Here is a 13408-nt window from a genome sequence, read left to right as displayed (position 1 = left end):
GACTGTCCAAGCCTAGGCAGCGCCCACCCCCTCCCCCTTCAATCGTGGGGGTGGTCCACCTGGACTGACAGGGGTTTTGGGACTCTGCTGCTTTGAGTGCAGCCTTCCCCGGGGGCAGGGTGGGGATAAAGCAGCCAAAAGGCAAGAGGCGGGACGCACAATGCCAGGCCCTCTGTGGAGGGATAAGCCCGCAGTCCCCGTGGGGTATGGGTGTGCCCCCTCCATCCCCCTATCCCCCCATCCCCGCCATGGGCCTGGGGGAAGGGGGATTAGGTTACACGGCTCTGGTAACAATTCCAACCTGTTTGGACTGGAATGTGGCATTTAGAGCCCAGCTACAGGAAATTCGCTCTGCGCTGAAAGATAGAATTGAAAACAGTTTGCAGCCCGGCCTGGGGACGCCTGGCTGGCTGGGGGAGCAGGGGATGGGGGTCTGCCTCTGGCCTGGGGTGGAGGGCAGGGGGATGAGGGGCTTGCTCTGGCCTGCAGGGAGCAGAGAGATTGTGGGGTCTGGTTCTGGCAAGGAGGAAAGTAGGGGATGAGGGGGCTGGCTCTGGCTGGGCAGGGCAGAGGATTGGGGGGCTGGCTCTGGGATTGGGACAGGTTGTGGAGGGATGTGAATCCCCCTGCTTTTCCCCTCTGGTTATTTTGGCCAGTGCTACATTCCTAGCAAGTGGCCCTGGCTGCCCCAGGCTGGAGGGATCCCACAGAAGCATGTTCCTTGGAGCCCACCCTGACCCCCCACCCCCAGGATGGGAAGCCCCCAACCCCAGGACTCAGAGAAGGCTCCTGACTGAAGATGGGGGGATTTTACCAGGCCCGCCCCCCCCCCACACACGCTGGCAGGGCTGTCCCTGATCACCTGGGTCCTGTGGTCCTTGGGGTTTACCCGGACGCTGGCTCCTGATGCTCCTGCCGTTCCCTCTCTCTTCAGCCGTGGAGACCCAGAGCACCAGTTCGGAGGAGATGGTGCCCAGCTCGCCCTCGCCGCCCCCACCCCCCCGCGTCTACAAGCCCTGCTTCGTCTGCAACGACAAGTCCTCTGGCTACCACTATGGCGTCAGCTCCTGCGAAGGCTGCAAGGTAACGGGGACCCCTGCCCTTGGGGCCTGCCGCACGGCTTGGGGCTCTGCCAGCTTCTTGCTTTGCCCCTCTGGAGCCTGGCTTTCTGTTGGGCACCCCTCGGGGCAGCCAGAATCGCCTGATGCCCAGGGTCTTTGCTGGTCACATGGGGGCTTCTTCCCCGGCTGCCGGGCGGGTAGGTCTTGCTGAAGGTCCCACTGATGGATAGATTCGGGGTTGGGCAGGAATTTCCCCCCAGGTCAGACTGGCAGGGACCATGGAGGTTTTCACCTTCCTCTGCAGCATGCGAGGCGGCTCATCGACTGGAATCCTCCAGGCATATGACCCCTAATCAGTTCCCTGCCATTGCCAGGGCCTCGGGCACCTCAGTCTCCCCTGCTCTCTGCCGCTGGCACGCACTGGTTGAATCTCCAGGGGAAATGCTGCAATCTAGCTCAAGAGACTCGGTGTCCAGGGGTTTCAGTGTGAAATGGAATGGCCTGTGCTGTCCAGGAGGTCAGACTAGAGGAGCTGAGGGTCCCTTCTGACCTGCACTGAGAGGTCTTAAACTAACCCCCGCCGCTTAGAAAAAAGACCTGGGTACCAGGGAGCAGACGAAGGGGAGAGCTTGTGGTATGGTTGCTATGACAAGATGGGGTCCTGTTGTGCCAGGCACTGCACAGACCCCAGCTGAGATCAGGGCCCCGTTGTGCCAGGGACAGTCCCTGCCCCAAAGGGCTCACAATGCAGAGGGGAACAGAGTTTTTGGAAGTGCAGTCATTGTTTTGGAGGAAAAATGACTTTTAGTCCAGAATAGAGTGTCCAGGGGGTCACTATTCTGGAAGAGCAGCATAGTCTGAACACCTGAGTGCTGGGTTAGGACTTGGGACTCCTAGGTTCCGAGTGCTGGCTCTGTTGGGTGACCAATCGCTGCCTCTCTTTGTGTCTCAGTTTTCCCACCTATAAAATAGGGCTAGTGATAGGTACCCCCTTTTTAAAGTGCTTTGAGATTTGCTGATGAAGTGAGCTAGGTGTCATTATTATTCCAGTCAATTTCCCCACGGAGACAAGCCCTAAGAGAATGACCAGGATAGAGACAATTTGTGGGGCGTGAACGCCAAGGAGGACACCTGGCCCATTTAAAACTGATCCCAGGGAAGAGCGTTTTCAAAATGATGGCCCTGTGGAACTCACCACCACTGGATGTTCTTATGCAATAGGATCTGTCAGGGATGGCTTACATATATGTGCTGCCTCAGTGCAGGGAGGGGGACTGGGTGACCTCGAGGTCTCTTCCAGCCCTACACCTCTACGATTCAATAGGATTTAGAGAATGGCAAGGCAGTTACATGAATAGTGAATTGCATTGGAGGCCAGGATGTGCAAAGGGACCCAAGGGGGTTGGGCTTGTTGCATTTGGGCACCCCACTTTGCAAATCCCAGTCAGAGGCCTACACAAGCCAGCTCCTAAATACCAGAGGTCAGGCGGGCACATGCCCTACGGGCGGATCAGTCTATGATTGCCTGTGAGAAGGGGGTTGACTCTCCAGCGTCCCCAGTGCTGGAGCCGGAGCACCGGGCTGGATGCAGCGACTGTGCTCCAGCATGCCAGGCAAGGTGGGTGCTGGTGTGGGGGTGTTCTGTTTGCCTTTGGGGTGCAGCTTTCCCAGGGCACCTGCTCGGAGCTGTAGGAACCATGGGGTAATCCCTTCCCCACCTCTTCTCCCCCACACACATCCCTACCTCTGTCCCCGCCATCACCTGCATGTCCCTGTCTCTCCCGCCCACCCCCAGGGATTCTTTCGCCGAAGCATCCAGAAAAACATGGTGTACACGTGCCACCGTGACAAGAACTGCCAGATCAACAAGGTGACCCGCAACCGCTGCCAGTACTGTCGGCTCCAGAAATGCTTTGAGGTCGGCATGTCTAAAGAAGGTGAGGCACCAGGAGCAGCAGGAGGGTGGGGGCAACGGAGATGGAGGCTGGGGATGGGAGAGGAATCCACCTGCAGCAGGATCGGATGGAAAATTGGATCCAGCTGGGGCAATGCCCTGTGCATGCTCCCGTGCAGAGAGACGGGCCCACATGCACCTGTTCCCCCCTAAGCCCTCTACCCCTGCAGGGCCCTGCCCCACTGCACTGGAAAGTGACTGGTGCAGGGGTCTGGGAGCGGGAAGCTCCCAGACTGACATGTGTTTGGGGAAGGGAACGTGCTGCGCAGAGCCTCATAGTGTTTGGTGAGTCTTTACCCGAGTCTGATGCGCTCAGGGGCTAGTTTGACCAGCTGTGCTGGGGCTAGGACCTAGCATCCAGGCTTGGCTTTGAATCATTTGGATCCAGGGTTCGAGTTTGGCCCAGTTCAGATCTGTGGGGGGTGGGAGGTTGGATCCAGGCTCTGGTTTGAGGCCTGTCTCATGCAAGGCTGGCGTTCATGGTGAGCACAAACTAGGACATGCTTCCTACACGGGTATTTCTTGGGCTAGGGTAGCCGGAACCAGGTGGGAACAGGACACAGGGGCCAGAACTGGATCCGAATCTCTCGGGGATTCAAATCCTTGGTTCTGGCCCCTTGGCAAAGAGGGCTTTGAGGCCCAGTGGCTAGAGCCATGGTAACTGTACCCCTGTGGTGGTAATCTCTCGCACACGCCCCCGCCGCCCGCTTTGCTGAGTCACATGGGAGCTGGAGGAAGGCTTGGAAGAGGGCAGCTGCCCCTTTAAGAGTGCTGTCAGCCGGATGGTCCATCTGGAGACAGAGTGCCTCTCCGCGGCTGTTGCTTTTACTCCTGACTGCTAAGGCATGTCCTCACGAGCTGGCCAGGGTGGGGCCCCCATTAATCACTGTCTCTTTAAGAGCCCGTCATTAGGAATGTCTGTCTCAGCCCTGGCCATTGATTTCCAGGCCTCTGTCGCTTTAAGGGCGGAGGGATTTTGGGGGGTGAGGGAGAAATGTCTAGAAGGAGACAGGAAGTGGGTGGGCTGTGGGAATTGGGCCAGGATTGGGCAGGGGTGGGTTTCCTTGGAATCCCTCCCACCCCCAGCGCTGGTCCAGCTGGAACTGAATGGGCTCCAGGATCCCCCGAAAAGAGATCAAGGGGGTTCTCCCCCCCACTCCAACAGCTGGTGGGCATGGGAAGACTGGCCCAAGTCCCAGATGTGGGGGACCTGCCGCCTCTCTGAACTGCCCTTCCCTGCTACCCCCCCCACCCCGGACCCCCTACTGTCTTTGGGTGTCTCACCTGATTCTTCAAACACCCCCCCCCCCCCTCGCTGCCATGCCTCACCCTGGTTTTTGAGGGCTGAAGGTGCCAGTAGATGGGGACCGGGGGGGCTAAGCAGCTCCCCCCTCCCCCACACCATGGCAACTTGGGCTGTTTATCGTGGGGGATGGGGCTGGATCCCCAAGGCAGTGGGGTGTCTGGGTGGGGGGGGCAGCTCTACTGGCAGCCCCTCCCTGCCGGCATTGTGCTGGCCGAGGCTATAAGTGGATATCCTGCCGGCTCGTGTATCCTGTTGCCAGATTCCCCCTGGCGCTCCGTGCTGGGGTGAGCAGGAAGTGCAGCCTGGAAACGTGCGGCCACAGGGCGGGCCGGGAGAATGCACACGCAAAGGGAACACTGTGACCCCGGCGGGAGCAGGGCGAGGGGGTCCTGCTGGGCCTCAGGATTGTTGGCGCCCTGGTTTGGGGATGGCAGGGATGAACCAACCCCACCCCAGGCATGGGGCTGTCTCTGTCCCCCTGGTGCAGCCTAGTTCGTCTCCCTCCTTCTCCCTGCCACCTGGAGGCCAAGCCAGGCAGTCAAGTGAGGGGTCAGGGCTCAAAGTATTTTGCAACAGGCCCGCCTGGACAGGTGCAGCAAGAGGCAGGGCAAGCCTGGGGCTCCCCAGGGAGCGGGAGCGAGGCAGCCGGAGTGGGGCAGAGGGAAAACCGGGAAGCCCCATCTGGAGACACTGGGCAGTCAATCGGGTGCAGCCACATCAGGCACTGAGCCATGTGCTAAGCAAGGTGGCCAATCCGAATCCATTGGTGCTGGGCACCAACACGTGGTCGACGCTGGACAGCCAACCAGCATCCATTTGCATTGGGCTTTAGCCTGCATTAGGAGCCAAGTGACCAGCCGGGATCCATTTCCATTGGTTATTAACCCACATTAGGATCCGGGTAGCCAATCAGACTGGCCTCCCAGTTGCCCATTGCCAATGGTAGAAGCTGGAGGGCCAATCAGATTCCAGCCTCCCCCCCCCCCCCGGACACATGTCACAGGGTCTAGCCACAGCTGGGCACTGTGAAGGCAGGGGCTGTTGGGTGCCAGGCAGGCTCGAGGGGGGCAGCCATCAGGCTTTGGCATCATGGGATCGTGGGCTCTCTGGACATATGCTGTGGGCGAAGGGGGAGAGTCTGAGGGGGCAGCCAATGCCATGTCACCCGCCACTCCCGTTTATCCGAGTACCCCTGTGCTTTATCCGGCCGCCCTGTCTGCTGTTTCCTGTTTTCCTTGGACTGAGCACAGGCCTCGGTATTTCCCAAGTGAAGGCTGGGAGGGCAGAGCCGCCTTCAGGGGGCAGGATGGGCGAGGGATGTAGAACCTGCAAAGGGGGGGAGGGCAGAGGCAGTTCTTTTGACACGGGGGGTTGTAACGGCACCTCCTGTCTCTAACGTGCTGCCCGGAGCCTCGCCTCGGTGGCTCTGCGTCCGTGCCACGCAAGCCATCATCTTGCTGGCTGCCCCAGGGCCGCGGATGGGAATGCACCTCAAAGGGCACCCGTCGCTAGGGCAAGGAGCTGGCAGGTTGCTGTGGGCAGATGCTTGCTGGGCCATCCCTGCTGGCTTTGCGTCTTGCCCCTGCCGAATAACCCCACTCCGGGCCAATGGCTCTGCTGTTGGAAGCAGCTTTCCGGAGCTCACCTGGCAAAAATAACCCCCTGGGTGGTGCTCGAACCCGGAACCACTGGATGTAAAAGGCTGGGGCTCTGCTGTCTGAACTGAGGACTGTGCCAATCATGAGCATTAACTGCTGGGAACGGGGATAGAGCGCCAACGTGTATAAATGTAGGTTACCAGCGTTGACCCCAGGCAGGGGGAATGTTTCCCTCTGCAGAGACAGGATTCGCTCCCCCTGCCCAGGGGCTGGGGCATGCACCAAATGCTCCCTCACCATGGCAATGCAAGAAATACCTCCGTCTCACAGAGTGAACTGTCTAAATAGAGCGCATGGGGAAACCGAGGCACACAGACAGCAGTGAGTTGCCCACTGTCAACCAGCAGAGTCAAGAATAGAACTCAGGTTTCCTATGGCTCCCACTGCTGGTCCTGCCACCAGCCCACACTGCCTCGGTACAGCCCAGCTGAGAGGGAATGCACAAAGCATGTGATCCGACAAGCAAGCAGCAACAATGGCAGCTTCCTAGTCATGCGGCCCTTCCATCCCCATCCCCAGTGTCGCTGGATTGGAGTCAGTGGGGTGAGATCCCCGTATGATGTAAATGGGTGTTGCTGGGTTGGAGTCAGAGGGGCTAGATCCCCATATGGTGTAAACGGGCATCATGGCATTGGAGTCAGAGGGGCCAGATCCCCGTATGGTGTAAATGGGTGTCACTGGGTTGGAGTCAGTGGGGCCAGATCCCCGTATGGTGTAGGTGGGCATATCTCCATTGGAGTCAGGCCAAAGCTCCACCTGGTACAGATCAGCCTAGCCCCATTGAAGTCAGTGGCACCATGCCAGTTTACACCAGCCAGGGATCTGGCCCAAAGGGTTCATTGGTAAGCTCTGTTTTAAAGAGGAGTGTCCCAACGGTGGGGGATGTTTGGGCTGGGTCAGACCCCCAGGGCCAAAGCATCCCCCTCTCCCCCCCTGACTGTGTGGCGTCCCACACACGCTCCCAGCCCTGGACTCTGAACTGGGTTCAGGACCGGTCACACAGTGCCATGTCCTGACCAACACCCTCCTCTCCGGCAGCCGTGCGAAACGACAGGAACAAGAAGAAGAAGGACGTGAAGGAGGAGGTGGTGGTGGACAGCTACGAAATGACTCCCGAGTTGGAGGAGTTGATCCAGAAAGTCAGCAAGGCCCACCAGGAGACATTCCCCTCGCTGTGCCAGCTGGGCAAATACACCACGGTGAGCCCCCTGCACATGGCACTGCCCGTCTCCCCCAGCCCACCTAGGAACCCCGTTCTGCCTCTCCTGCTGCCGTCACTGGCCTCTGGGTCCCAGGGCTCAGCCTGTGGGAATAACAGAGCCGCCTTCTACCACCCCAGGCTGCCCACCGCTGTTACTGCTGTTCTCAGCCAGGCTGCGTGGCACCCCTGAGTGCGCAATCCCAAAGGAGTGCAGAGCTGGGATTCTGCACATTGGCCACCAGGTGGCACCAGTGCCCCTTAACCATCCAGGATCTGTGCCTGGCTCTGGTGGGGAAAGGGCGTCCGGGGACGCAGGTTCCATGCCCAGCCCCGGCTGGGAGAGGGGGTCGGGGCACCCAGGTTCTGTGGCTGGGACCGACAGGGAGAGAGGGTTGGGGCACCGGTTTCTGTGCCTGGCCCCAGCTGGGTAATCTCCCTGTGGCTTTTAGTCCCCTCTGTAGGGGATGATCCTCACCTAGGCCCCTCAGTGCAGCACTAACCCTCCTGTTCCCTCCCCCAGAACTCCAGTGCTGATCATCGGGTGCAGCTGGACCTGGGGCTATGGGACAAGTTCAGTGAACTGGCCACCAAGTGCATCATCAAGATTGTGGAGTTTGCCAAGCGTCTGCCGGGTTTCACCACCCTCAGCATCGCCGATCAGATCACCCTGCTCAAGGCAGCCTGCCTGGACATCCTGGTGAGGAGCAGCCTGGGGGTTTAGTGGGGGACTCAGCTGCCTAGAGCCTCTTCTCTCTTCCTCCTCCTTTCCTTGGGCTGTGGCTCGGTGAGACCCAGGGCCCCTGCCCAGCCTGGAGCTCAACAGGCTTTCCCTGCTGCATGGGGAGGGGCTGGCCCAGTGGGTCCTGGCGCTCACTCCACATCCCGTCCCTGGCAGATGCTGCGGATCTGCACACGCTACACGCCGGAGCAGGACACCATGACCTTCTCGGATGGGCTGACCCTGAACCGCACCCAGATGCACAACGCCGGCTTAGGGCCCCTCACCGACCTGGTGTTCGCCTTCGCCGGGCAGCTGCTGCCCTTGGAGATGGACGACACTGAGACCGGGCTGCTCAGCGCCATCTGCCTCATCTGCGGAGGTACCAGCCAGCCCTGGCCACCGCCGCCTCCCCTGGGACCCAGGAATGGGGGCTGGGCACACCAACGCCCTCACAGCTGCTGCAGCCCTGGCCTCTCCCAGCAGGGGCCACTGTGGGGAGTGCTGGCTAGGGGGGCTCGAGGGGGCTGGGTATGGGGCTGTGACAATGAACATGTGTGTCATCCCCCACAGATCGGATGGACCTGGAGGAGCCAGAGAAGGTGGACAAGCTTCAGGAGCCCTTGCTAGAAGCTTTGAAAATCTACGCCCGCCGCCGCAGACCCAACAAGCCATACATGTTCCCCCGCATGCTGATGAAAATCACTGATCTGCGAGGCATCAGCACCAAAGGTGTGGGCTGTCAGCAGGGCACTGCTGGGAGGAAGCCCACAGTGTTGGTGCCTCCTAGCATTGCTGGGGTGGAGGCTCATGGCACCAGTGTTCCTTGGGGTACTGATAGGGCACTGCTGGGGGGAAGCTCACAGCACCGGTCTCTCATCTGGTACTGATAGGGCACTGCTGCAGGGAAGCTCACAGTCTCCTGCAGTGCCGGCTCACTGCTCCTTTCTCCCCACCCGTATCGCAGGCGCGGAGCGAGCCATCACCCTGAAGATGGAGATCCCTGGCCCCATGCCCCCCCTCATCCGGGAGATGCTGGAAAACCCCGAAATGTTCGAGGACGACTCGTCGCAGCCGCCCCCGTCGGCAGAGCCCCCCAGCTCCGAGGAGAGCCCAGCCGAGAGCAAGAGCCCCGAGGAGACCCCCTAGCACCCTGGGGAGTGGGGGGTCAGGACTGGGAGAAGCCCCATCCTCAGGCACCCCACCCCCCTGTCCAACACCCAGCTGGTTCGAACAAGCCACAGCTGCCTTCACTCTTCCCCCACATTGCTGGGGGGTGGGCATGGGCTGGGGGGCAGCTAATGGAGATTGTCTGTGTGCTGCCTCAGAGGTGTAGCTCTTGCCTTAACCTTGTCTCTGGGGGGAGCAGTCTGGAGCCTCCCCCCACACTCATCCCCAAGCTTTTCTGTTAGCCAAAGTCTGACTCCAAGCCAAAAATCCAGGGGGGCAAGGCCGTGCCAGGGAGCTCCTTGCTTGGGGTGGGGGTGCAGATCCCTGGAAATGGACCTGTAGGGGTTCAGCGGAGCCCCTCACTCTGCCCCAGCAGTGCAATTGCCTGTCCAGCAGGGGGTGCCCTGGAGCCAGAGAGAAAGACTTGGAAGTGAGCCTGGGCTGGGATGTTGGGGTGCCCCCCCCCCACTCTGCATCCCCAGCGATGCTGCCTCCAGATTCCTGAGTCAAGATCAGTCAAGGTCCTGCCTCCTAAAGTGATGTTCCCCGCTGGAACCCAGGCATCCCGGACTACTGATGCAGATCTCTGAAGCTGGGGATTGCTGGGCGAGAGGTGGGGGACGGAGCAGCCCCCCCAGCCTGTGGAAAGCCCAGAACCCCTGGGTGTGTTGGGAAAGGCGGCTGAGCAGGAGGGAGGGGGGGACTTTGCCCCAGAATGGATGCTGCTCCCCACTCAGTGTCCTGCAGGTTTTGGGGGACGCGGATCTCGGGGTGCGGGGATGAGGTCCAAGTTTGGGAGGTATATTTTATTTTATGTTTTTGTTGTATAATGTGCTAATGGTTTGGGGTCACTCCTCAGCAGTGGGGGATGAGGGGTCCCTGTCCTGTCTCCTGGGGGTTCTGCTGGGATGGGGGGGGGCCCAGAGGCAGGGGGCCAGACTGCAGGGCTGTATCTGATTTTGCTTTTGATGCTGTTCAGGTTTGGTGTAGTTGAGGCATCTTTAGCTCTTGACCCCCTCATCCCATAACCTCCAGTTCCAACCCTGCCCCCATGACCCCCCCTCCTCATTCCCTACCCATAACCCCCAACGCTGCTCCCCATATTCTCCTGTCCCTGTCACTAACCCTGACTAACCCATCTCCCCATAACCCTCCCCCTCAATCCTGACCCCATCCCCACAATCCCCCTCCCCAGCCTCACCCCTTGGTGCTGATGATTTTGGGAACACACAACACTAGAGACAAAAGATGTCGGGTGGGGATCGCAGGGCAGGAGCTGGTGGGGTCACATGGGGACAGAGGGAGCTGCCACCCTCCCAAGGGCTCAATCCCCCCAACAAGGCTGCTCCATGATGTATCCATGGGGAACCTCCCCCACTCCCTGTGCCCCTAGGAAATGGGCACCATTGGGCACTGCCAGCTGGGACCCTGCTCCCTGCCGGGGGTGAGGGGAGCAGCCTAGCCCCTTTGCACAGCAGCTTGGGATGCTCCCCTGAGAGGGTGGCACTGGGGGGGCGCTTTGCACAGCACCCCCTATGGACCAAAGCAGACAGCACCTCCCCCATTTGGTGCCACCCCCAGATGTCCCCCAGGGCCAGTGTTGTCCCCCAAAACCTCCACTCCAGTCCTTGCCTGGGAGAAAATATTGTCACCCTTTCCCCACCCCCCCACATGCAGTGTCGTCCTCCACCAGCCTGGGGGGAGGAGTGGTAGGGGTTGAATCTGCCCTCTCCCCCCACCCCCTGCTGCACACAGTCCCTGTAGGTTCACCCTCCCCTCAGCACCCCCCAGATATGGGGGAAGAAGCCCTGCAGGGATCCTGATCTGTTACACTACAAGAAGGGGGCGGGGGGATCTCCCTCTTAAGGCCCCCATTGGTGCTGGGGCTGCAGTTCCAAACTCTTGCAGCAGGGGGCACTGCCACCCTCACAAGGAAGCAAGTTCTGCATCATGGGGGTGTTGGTATCATAGCATGGGGGGGGCAGGGGGAGGTGCCCAGACTTCAGGCGTCCCATGCCTATGACCCTGGTGGAGGGTGGCGAGGGGGGGCGGGCAGGCGAGCTGTAGCCACGTGCTGCCCCCTGCAGGCCAGCACAGCCTCTACAGCCCCCAGCCTGGCAGCACTTTCCCTGTTATTTATTGGCCTGTTTTCACCCTGGGAAACTGACCCAATTGCCCCCTCCCCCACCAGAGAGTGGGGCAGGGGGAGACCCAGGGGACCTGTCCTGGCATGAGACACCCCCCTTGCCCCCCCCCAATCCCTGCTGCTCCCTGATCCTGTTGAACTGCCAAAAAGAAATACCCCAGACCTTAAAACAAAGCCAAGGACCCTGTTACGGGGGGAGCTGGGAGGGGGGCTTTGCACCCCCTCACCCCTCAGTCATGTTTACAGCCAAGCTTTACCTGGTGTTTTAAAAGAAAAGCCCCTTTCCCATTCCCCGCCCCCTTGGCGCCCAGCTCTGTCGCAGAGGGGACTTTTCTATTTTTGCAAAATAAAGAGATGGAAACAGCCCAGCTGGCTCCTGCCTGGGTGTGTGGGGCACCCCAACCTGGCCGCCCCAGCCTGTTGGCACCCCCGCCCGCGGCCTGACGGGAGGAGTGGGGCTGGCCCAGCGCCCGTGCCCCAGCTGGAAACGGGGCACTAGGAGGCACCAGACTGTCTCCTGGAGGAATGATGGGGATGATGCAGCTGCCTCGGGTGGGGCATGAAGGCTGTTTCTACAGGGGTCCCTTAGCCGGTGCTGAGATGCATCTGCCTCTGGGGTGAGTTCTGGCAAGTCTTTAACAGCCTACAGAGTAACGCTGCGCAAATCCTGCTTCATAAAACAACCCTGTGGGAGCTGCAGGTGGAGGGAAGTCTCCATTGCTGGGCCTCCCAGGAACACAGGCTGGACTTGGAATTCACATCCACCAGGGGCATCCCGCAGCCCCACCAGGGTCCGGCATTGCCACAAGCAAGGAGCACCCCCTCCTGGGTCCTAGCGCTGCCTTCAGCCTCATGACAGGCGCTGCCTGAGCCTGGCCATTAGGATTGGGGTAAGACATGGAGGCGCTAGCTCAGGAGCCCGATGTGCCAGGTGCTGCCCAGAGCAAGAGACGCTCCCTTGCTGCTGGAGCCCAGGATCTAATGACAAAGGGAGCGAGGGGAAACTGAGGCAGAGCAGGAAAGTGATGGCAGAGGCAGGAATAGAACCCAGGTGTCCTCCCAGTGCCCTATCTTCCTGAATGCTGATGGTTCTGCAGTAACGCCCCCCCACTCCCCGGAAATACCCCTCGCTCCACCACCCCCGGGGTCTAATAGTCACGCCCCATCGCCTCTCACTGGAGAGCTCCCTGGCGGGGGCTGGGCCCAACCACGCCCCAGGCCGTGTTGCAGACCAGCCCCAGCTTTGGTCTGTCAATATGCCCCCCCTCCCCCAGCTCTGCCAGGGCCCCCGAATCCTGAGAGCAGCTGTCCTCCGCCTTGATCTCAACCCTTTCCCAGCTCTGCTGGTGCCCCTCACTCCCGACCCATAGCCCGTGCTCTCCCAGCCCTGCCTCGCCCCCCCAACTCTGCTGGTGCCCCTCACTTCTGATCCGCAGCCCTCTGCTCTCCCAGCCCTGGGATCCCCTGCAGCCAGTGCCATCTCTAGCTGGCAGTGGGTCCCGCTGTATCGTGCTGGTGATGCTAGAGGCCTCAGGTCTCTTAGCTAATAAACGCCATGGGGCAAAAGCTGCTGCCCCTGCCAACCCAGCGCAGCCACAGAACGCTGGCTGGGGGATCCCGGTGACATCGCTCCCTGGTCCAGATCAGAGCTCAGCTGCTGCCATTTCTGGTCTTGCAGTGACCCCTGCTGGCCACTGGGGGTCGCCATTCCCCAGCTTTGTGCGGCCCCGTTGCTTTTACTAGGCCAGCAGAGGGACGGCAGCTCCGCGGGGTGGGGGCGGGGGACCTCCGTCCATCTGTAGTGGTGGAGGGGGGCAGAGAACAGGAGGGGTGGAGCCAGCCCCCTTGCAGCACAGCGCCCCCTATTGAGCCCCCTTGCAGCATAGCGCCCCCTGCTGAGCCTGCCCCTCCCCCGCTCTTTGCAGCATGACACCCTCCCTGCTGAGCCCACCCCCCAAGCCCAGCACCCCAAAGCGCTTTGCTGGGGCATTGGGGGGGGGCAGCATGAATTGCGAGGGGACAGCGCCCCCTGCTAAGCCCCTGCCCCTCCCCTGGGATATCCGGGGAGTCTCTCACCCATGTACTGACCAGGCCCCACCCTGCCTGGTCTGTATGTGGGGCCAGATCTCAGTCCAGGGGGGCAGGATCGGGAGAGTGCTGAGCCCCTACCCCCACATGCGGGGTGCAGCCTCCG

The 13408-nt window shown here is 60.8% G+C and overlaps 1 protein-coding gene across 2 annotated transcripts in view; it reads left to right on the top strand.

Moving 5' to 3' along the window:
- RARG (retinoic acid receptor gamma) overlaps window positions 1-11580 on the top strand; it is a 66150-nt gene extending 54570 nt beyond the window's left edge. For both annotated transcript variants that reach the window (XM_032786788.2, XM_032786790.1), the window contains 7 exons: window positions 935-1083; window positions 2857-2998; window positions 7018-7178; window positions 7701-7877; window positions 8076-8280; window positions 8472-8630; window positions 8866-11580. In XM_032786788.2, coding sequence (XP_032642679.1) covers window positions 935-1083; window positions 2857-2998; window positions 7018-7178; window positions 7701-7877; window positions 8076-8280; window positions 8472-8630; window positions 8866-9047 — 1175 coding nt within the window. In that variant the 3' untranslated portion in view covers window positions 9048-11580. The remainder of the gene's footprint in view (window positions 1-934; window positions 1084-2856; window positions 2999-7017; window positions 7179-7700; window positions 7878-8075; window positions 8281-8471; window positions 8631-8865) is intronic.
- The last annotated feature ends 1828 nt before the right edge of the window (window positions 11581-13408 follow it).

The sequence above is a fragment of the Chelonoidis abingdonii genome, chromosome 26 (genome assembly GCF_003597395.2).
Source record: "Chelonoidis abingdonii isolate Lonesome George chromosome 26, CheloAbing_2.0, whole genome shotgun sequence".
In the NCBI taxonomy this organism is placed as follows: domain Eukaryota; kingdom Metazoa; phylum Chordata; order Testudines; family Testudinidae; genus Chelonoidis; species Chelonoidis abingdonii.
Note: the sequence above shows the minus strand (reverse complement) of the source record. Positions and strands in the feature narration are given on the sequence as shown.